Below are 8,045 nucleotides of genomic sequence, written 5' to 3'. Positions count from 1 at the left end.
ATTTATTTATTTATTTATTTATTTATTTATTTATTTATTTATTTATTTATTTATTTCCTCTGGGAAGGTTTCTTTTGCCTAGAGAATGTCCTCTGTACCTGCTTGGTAGATGAGATTTAAAAAGCCAAGGTAGACGATCAAGAGAATTTAGGAGCAACCGGAAGCCCGGGGTAGGCCTGGTTGCCCTGGTTGGAGAAGTGACTGTCTCCTGCAATGTGCAATGTCCCCTCTTGCAGTGGCCCGGGCCGGTCGGAGCCCAGATCCCTAAACGCCTGTCACTTCTCATCGAATTGAGGCCCCGCCCCCCCTCGGTGAGCCCTAACCCCCCTCCAGCCCCAAGCCTCGGGCTACCCTGAAGACCGCAGCTCCCCTCGAAGGGAAGATGAGCGCAGTTCATTCTCGTCTGAGTGATCTACAAATAGGGACGGAAAGGGTCGTTTTATCACGGTCCCGTTTGTCGTGACGATGCAATTTCCCGGAGCGGAGCGCTGTCACAAAGTGACAAGGCTGCCACAAGCGCCCCGACTGATCTTTTCAATTAGCCTTCCATGCATGATCCGGAGCGACTTCCGCCTATTTCCAGAAATTAAGCTCAAACTTGACGTGCAGCTAGTTTTATTTTAAAGACAAATGTCAGAGAGGCTCATCATATTTCCCCCCTCGTCTATATTTGGAGCTTATTTATTGCTAAGGAGCACAGGCTCCTGGAGTCAATTTATCAGGAGGCTCCAAGGAGAAGAGAGGAGAAGAGAGAGGAGAGAAGAGAGGAGCTGAGAGCCACATCTCCAGAGAGGGCTTCTGTCTAGAGACGGGGCTGCAGGTTGGAGATGTCTGAGGAAGCGGAGAGAGGGGACTGACTGGCTTTATCTGTATTACTGTGGTTTCCGAGCGGGATGATTCAGGGAGGCGCGCCTTCCCTCGCCCTAGTCTCGAAGACCAGACAATGGGATGAGGCTGTGAGAGGCAGGAGTTGAAGGGTGGACGGGTGACAGTGTGATGTGGTCTTGCTTTTTCTCTGGTTCGGGTCTCTGTTAATATTTGTGTCCTTGGCTGAGCGGGAGGGCGGAGTTCAGCAGCGGAAGTAAAAGCGAGCGGTGGCGGGTGTGAGGAGTCCAGGCTCTGCGGACCACTTGGGGCAGGCAGGCCACCGCGTGGATGGAGGGGTTCCAACCCTATGCCTGCTGTGGAGGCACGGATTGGGGCTCACTAGCTACAAATTTGTCTTCCTGGTTCCTTTCTATTCTCCTTACACACACACACACACACACACACACACACACACACACACACACACACACACGGTGTTATGTGCTGGGCGCCTCTGCCAGAGTTAAATCACAAACGCTCAGGTTTGAAAACGTTCTGCCGAGCTGTTGTGGAGCTCGGATCTGCAGGGCCGGTCCAACACCGCAGAGACTTCTGTGTGGACTCTGGGGTGACACGCAGAGGTGATGTAGGGAGGAGACTTTAAGAGCTTGTGGTTTGCCCCTGGCGGGATCCCAGCAAGGCTGAAGGGGTTCTGAGCTCAGAGAATTGTTGGGGTGCTGGTGGCGCTGGGTGGCTATGTCTTCCCCCGTCTGACAACAGTTCAAGGGGCAGAGTCAGTCTGTATTTGAGACTGGGCTGCCCAGTGCCTGCGTGCCTGGCGGTTCTGTTGTTAGATTTTTGCTTTTTGTTTTGTTTTGTTTGTTTGTTTGTTTTTGTTTTAAATCAGGACCTGATTGCTGAGGTTCTCACAGGTTGGCAGGGAGCTGAGGTTGCATTGTGGTCTTTTCTTTCCTTCTCCTTTTCTTCTTCTTCTCCTTTTCTTCTTCTCCTTTTCCTCCTCTTCTCTTCTTCTTCTTCTTCTTCTTCTTCTTCTTCTTCTTCTTCTTCTTCTTCTTCTTCTTCTTCATCTCCTCTTCTTCTCTTCCTTCTACTCTTCGGCTCTCCTCTCCTCCTCCTTCCCTTCAGGTCACAGCGGAGTGAATCAGCTTGGTGGCGTTTTTGTCAACGGGCGGCCGCTGCCGGACTCCACCCGGCAGAAGATCGTAGAGCTCGCCCACAGCGGGGCCCGGCCGTGCGACATTTCCCGAATTCTGCAGGTGATCCTCCCGTAGCTGCCCCACTCGCCGCCCCCACCCCGCCCCCACCCGAGGCCCCCCACTCTAAGGGTCCTCTCTTCATTTCTTACTGTAAAAGCTACTAATGACGGACCTCCCCCAACACCGACTCCATCCCCACCAACTTCCCTACCTTCCGGCTCTCCCATTTCCTTCCACCATGGTCCCTGTCTTTTTCACCCTCAGTCAGTTACGTAAGATAATTCATCCGCGTAAGAAAAAGTATGTGCGCGAATTAAAAAAAATATATCTTTTCATGTGGTAAAGACATTCATTCTGGTAATAGTGTGTCTAAACTGTAATGAGCTGAGTTATATAAATTGGGACAATCTCATTCTCCTCTCCCCATCCCGTGCTAACCTCAGACTTTGGAGATTTGTTCGAGTTCTTCATACTTACGAAGAACGTATATGGATTTTAGAAGGCAAATGCTATTCATTCCTCTAATTCACATTTGCTTAACTGGGCAAAATTTTAAGGGAAAATATAAAAATTCAATTATTTTCCCTTTGTTCTTTATAACCTAATACCACTTTAAACAAGAACAGCACAAAAACTATTAACCTGACCTCATTTTGATGCATCTTCCTTCACGCAGTGTTTAGGAAAATAGTTTTTAAAGCTTTTTTTTTTTTTTAAATAACTCACAGTGTTTGAAAGTATCATCCTATTTGTAGTTTTAGGGCTACAAATGTAATTTTAGGAAAAAAAAAAGCTCTCTCTAGTAAGTTCTCGCACCATTGAAGGTATATTTTTGTGTTATAGACCCATGCAGATGCAAAAGTCCAAGTGCTGGACAATGAAAACGTAAGCTTGTCATTGTTTAATGCATACTTACACAATTTTATTTTTGTCTTGAAATTATTAATAATGTGGTTTTCTGTCCACTTCCCCTATGCAGGTGTCCAACGGATGTGTGAGTAAAATTCTGGGCAGGTATTACGAGACTGGCTCCATCAGGCCCAGGGCAATCGGAGGTAGTAAGCCAAGAGTAGCGACTCCAGAAGTTGTAAGCAAAATAGCCCAGTATAAACGAGAGTGCCCGTCCATCTTTGCTTGGGAAATCCGAGACAGATTATTATCGGAGGGGGTCTGTACCAACGATAACATACCCAGTGTAAGTTCACTGTGAACATCTCCCTCCCTTGCCCCCCAAGTTTCCCCACTCTCTCCACACCTTTGGCATCTTCGAATCCCACTCATCCCCCTCCCAGCGTCTTGCTCTCTCCCTCTCTTCCCTGATGTGCACCGTTCTCCAAAGTACCTGGGGGCTATGGAGAGGCGGGCTTTGACTTTTTGACACATCTGGGGGAAAAAATGGGAGTCGAGTGCAGGGACTTGTTCACTTCATTTGTGTACCCCAAGCCAGGGGTTGGAGGAACTGGGGAAGGGTACTTGAATCAAGGAGGAAAATAAAAATGAGATTCCTCCCCCCTCTGCCCCCCCAAGCACCTGCCTGAAGCTCCTTTCAGGCAACATGTATCCATTTCTCTGCAATAAAGCAAATCTCCAAGTTAAGCTGAAATGTCTTATCAGGGAGTCTTTGAACAAAGCTGAGCAAGCCCTTGAGGGTGAGCGATCATTAGTGATCTGTACGGAGGGGCGAAGAGCTGCTCCCTCCTTTTTACCCAGCTTCGTTTCCAGGAGGAAATGATAGCTGTCATTCTTTCCATAGCTATAAACCCACGGACTATGCCAGGGTGGCTAGGAGCTTTGCATGCCATTCTTTTTAACATTTGGGAGAGCTGAAATGGGCATCTGAGATGTGTCTTTTGGAGACTCTACCATTTGGTTTGATTTGCAGGTGTCATCAATAAACAGAGTTCTTCGCAACCTGGCTAGCGAAAAGCAACAGATGGGCGCAGACGGCATGTATGATAAACTAAGGATGTTAAACGGGCAGACCGGAAGCTGGGGCACCCGGCCTGGTTGGTATCCCGGGACTTCAGTACCAGGGCAACCCACGCAAGGTAAAACAGCCTTCTTCCTGAAATGTTTCCCTCCTCTGGGCTCCCAGTGCCTTGGAGATATGAGGGGGCACTACCCTGGAAGGCTTGGGTACCCCAGCTCACACTCTGGGTAACCGGTCCATGTGAAACCACCTTGTCGACTGCGAGGGTTTTGTACGTCAGGAGTTGTATGAAGTGGGTTGTGCGGTTTAAGGTCCAGCCTGGTGGTGCCTTATTCAAATCTGACATTAAAACGCAGCAGAGGGCATTTGCAGTGCAAGTGTGGCAGACTGCTAGGCGAGCATAAGTGTGTCGCCTGCTTTTGAAGTAACTGACGAACTGCGTGACTTTGAGTAGGTCAGGTGGTAGGAGAGGGTGACCTGAAGACTTCTGGTGGCGGCGGTCCCCTCCCTCAAGCTTAACAACTTCAGTTTTTTAACCCATTTACCTGGTCCCTTCCTGCCCCTCCGCACCCTTGGGTTCCACCACTCTTGGTCTCTGTGGGTGGCAACTGGTTAGAAGCAAGGTGGGGAAACTGAGTGCTGGGCTCCCGGGGAGAGGCTCTGGGGCTGGGGGCACGGATGGGACCGGTGCGGCCCTGTGCCAGGGTTTGTGAGAAGAATGCAGGGAGGTGAGTGGGTGGGTTGGCTCTCTCCCCTTCCCACTCGGACCGAGGTAACTTGGTCAAGAACAGGAAACGGTTTACCCCGAAGATTAATCGGTATTTGTTGTCCGCATGACAAGGAGATAATATGCGGGGATAATGGGACGTGGCGTCTCACTCCCGGGAGCACCACAGAGCCTGGGGGCTCAGGGCTGGGGGCGGCGCGGGGGACTGCGAAGGGGCTGCTGCGAAGCTCCGAGCTTCTTGGACCGGCCCCGAGTGCAGGGCGCCTCCACAGAGCCGAGTTAGAGAAGGGAAAAATCGGTAACAGTATGCGAAATATCTGGTACAAAAGATGCTTCTGTCACTAGCTAGAATTTGTTATGGGAACAATCCTGTCGCTCTGTAATTGCTCATTAGAGAACGTTTTGTTTCTCATTAAGGCGACATGAATAAGCGTCTAGTTGAAGGAGACAGCTGTAGAAATGTTCCACAAGAGACCTCTGGACACGATTCGGCACCAATTGCCAATTAGACATGTCAGTTTTAAGAGCAGAAAACAATATAGGACGGACATTGGGACGATAGGGAGAAAAGCGCTCCTCACTGGTTTCCCAGCCCTGCCGCCGCTCCCGGCCACTGCCGGCCTCCGAAGCGCAGTCCCCGACTCCCTTGGGTGACCCCTGCCCACGTGACCTCGAGCCCGCAGCCGGGAGGGTTGGGGCTCAGCGTGCTCGCTGGTCCAGGCCTCTCTCGTCTGTAGTGAGACCGTCTAGGGAAGAGATACAGTTAGCCTGGCAATGCCTGAAGTTTGAAAGTGCAGGATGCCCCCACGCACAGCCACAGGACGCCCTAAAGCCTGAATTCCAGCTGCTCTCCATCCCCAGCGCTCTCCTCCTCCCCGCGCGCTTGATCAAAGGTGGTGGGAAATGGGCCCAGAAGCCCAGACTTAGCCCACCCCTGGGCCTCCCTGGTGTTTGGGTCTCAAGGAACAAACACCCCTGCCTGTTTCTGGGTGCCTAGACGAAAGTCCAGGGCAGTCGTTTCTAGCAGAGGAAGCTTAGGGCAGGTTTTCAGCCCTGGGAACAGTAGAGCGAGCCAAAGCGGTGACCGCTGGGGTCGAGAGGTGGCGCTAGTCCGGGAACTTTTAACCGCAGGCAGCTACTTCCAGGGAATGCTGCTTCGTGACCTTCTGAGTGTCCCACCTACCCCTCTTGTTTCCTCCCACCTAAGTGCGTTCTCTCCGGCAGACTCTCTGCTCCGCCTCCAGGAAACGCGGCTCGAAAGGAGCTTCGAGTCTTGCTCGTGGGACCCTGGGGGTCTGGCGTTGTCAGCCCTCCAGGCCACAGTCCCTGGAGATTCCTCTGGCCTTTTGGTGCTAAGAGGGTCCCCCTCCCTCCCCGGCCGTCTTTCCTGCCCAGGAGGCCGGTCTTGGGTTGTAAAGAGTCCATTTCCAGAAGCATAAGGCGAGGTTAGGTCTCTGAGGGAGACAAATATGGTTTCCATCTGATCTGCGCCACGCGGCAGTGAATAAAATCCCGAGGACTTGGGCTGACAATAACCAGGCGACTCTATCCAGCCCCAATTCTCCAGCGATTTGGTGGTTTTAGGGATCACGAAGACACTTTTTCTCATCTCCTCCCCTCGCCCCAACCCCCATAATACCCAGGCCCTCTATAGGATTTAGTCAGGCTGCTTTCAACAGATGCTTCAATGTTTTGATCCGCGCTCCAGAGCTGAAAAGGTTCCGCAACCGCGTTGCTATCTTTTCTTGCTTGTTTTCCGCCTCACTGATTAAGACACTAAGAAACTAAGGGATGATTTTATTTCCCAGCGTCCTTTTTTTTTCTTCTTCTTTCTTTTCTGGTTTTCCCCCTCTCCCTCTCTCTCCCTCTCTATCTCACTCCTCTCCTTCTTCCAGGAAGCAAATCCTATCCACTGCGTCAGATGGTCCTGGGGCTGGGATAATGGGAGGCGCTTTCACTCTCTTCTCGGATTAGTCTGGGAGGTGCAGGGCGCCCATTGAAGGTCCCTTCTTTGCGCCGCTAGGAGGGGACGCCTTTTAAAGGAGATATCTTAATTGTCTGCCACTTAAGTTCATCGTGTGGGGAATTAGAGAGAGCTAACTCCTATTCTTAGTTTCTTAAAAGATTTAAGGGTGGAAGGTAAAGTCACCAAAGAAAAAAGAAAAAAGAAAAAAAAAAAAACAACCCAGCTCTATCTAAGTGAGCACTCATTCACCTGACTGCAAACATTTGTTATCTTTAAAGCAGTGAACAGTTTTTCAGTGTTTCTCCCTGGCTTGGTTAAGAAGTGGTTGCAGCGGGTGACAATCCTACAGTGTTGTCTCCTTGTTTACTCCGATTCCACTTAAAAAAAAAAAATCTAAAACGCAGTTTTCCTGCTTCCATATACTTAATTTTCTCCTTAAATATCACTTCCCAAGCTAGGGCAAGCCTTAGGTTTCTATCACTGGCGCATGCCTGTGTAGGGAGTAGAGCCTGAGCTTGGAGGGCAATGACTATAAGCCCTACGTTTTAAAACGAGGAGGACGTCAAAGAAGCAGACGAGACTAGAGAATGCTTTCTGCAGCCGTCTTCGGAGGGAGACCCTCAGCTTTGTTTAATTGGCAAGATCTAACGCGCTGTAGAAGGGCCAGGGGTGGGGCCGGGGCTTTTCTTTTGGGTGGAGGCAACGAGTGACTAGGCCGGATTGTGTTTGTGTTTTCCAAAAGCAGCAACCGATGGACTTTTCTAGTAAACCCAGGGGACTTTAAAAAAACAAAACAAAACAAAACAAAACCCCTCCTTCATCGAATCCAACAATAAAAGCGAAAAGGGACAGGCCCTCCTCATTTTCCCCCGTGGGGGGCACTTTGAAAAGTCCTTAAGAGACCTGGGGCAGCAAATTAGTACAGCCACTTGTGCCCCCTACACGTCAGTTCGGCGCGTCTTCTCCAGAAGGCGACCCTCCCCTCCCCCACTCATCTGATGTCGGGCAGGACGCCTGCGGCTTGTTTACCGATACACGCTCCCACCTCCTCTTCCTTTTCATCTTTTTCTCCCATCTCAGTCGACCCTCCGGTCTCCAGTCTCTTTTCCCTCTGAACATTTGTCTCTCTGTCCCTTCTTATACCTTTTTTGGGCCATCATCCCTTTGGAGCTCTCCATCTCTCTGCCCCTCCCCCACACTATTCTTCCCCTTCCCTCTCTACCCTTTCTCTCTCTCTCTCTTTAGCCTCTCTCCTTCCGCCTCCCCCTCAACCCCAGCTCTGGTCCCCGTCCACCCTCCCAACCTTTCTCCACTCCCTACCCTCCCCCTCCACCCCCCCCCCCCCCCCCACCCCCCGCCCCCCCCCCCCCCCCAGCCAAGCGCCCTAAATAGCACCGA

At 50.9% G+C, this 8,045-nt stretch overlaps 1 protein-coding gene across 8 annotated transcripts in view; it reads left to right on the top strand.

Annotated features, from left to right (window-relative positions):
* Pax6 (paired box 6) overlaps positions 1-8,045 on the top strand; it is a 17,691-nt gene that overhangs the window by 2,218 nt on the left and 7,428 nt on the right. Inside the window, exons 1-5 of one of the 8 annotated variants that reach the window (XM_055599372.1) lie at positions 849-1,448; positions 1,954-2,084; positions 2,868-2,909; positions 3,004-3,219; positions 3,907-4,072. In XM_055599372.1, the coding sequence (XP_055455347.1) occupies positions 1,307-1,448; positions 1,954-2,084; positions 2,868-2,909; positions 3,004-3,219; positions 3,907-4,072 (697 nt within the window). In that variant the 5' untranslated portion in view covers positions 849-1,306. Of the gene's footprint in view, positions 1-848; positions 1,449-1,953; positions 2,085-2,867; positions 2,910-3,003; positions 3,220-3,906; positions 4,073-8,045 lie in introns of those variants that run through there. The other 7 variants (XM_055599398.1, XM_055599430.1, XM_055599415.1 and 4 more) reach the window with 7 other exon arrangements.

This window comes from Psammomys obesus, unplaced genomic scaffold (genome assembly GCF_907164565.1).
Source record: "Psammomys obesus unplaced genomic scaffold, mPsaObe1.curated_primary_1811, whole genome shotgun sequence".
NCBI lineage: Eukaryota > Metazoa > Chordata > Mammalia > Rodentia > Muridae > Psammomys > Psammomys obesus.
Note: the sequence above shows the minus strand (reverse complement) of the source record. Positions and strands in the feature narration are given on the sequence as shown.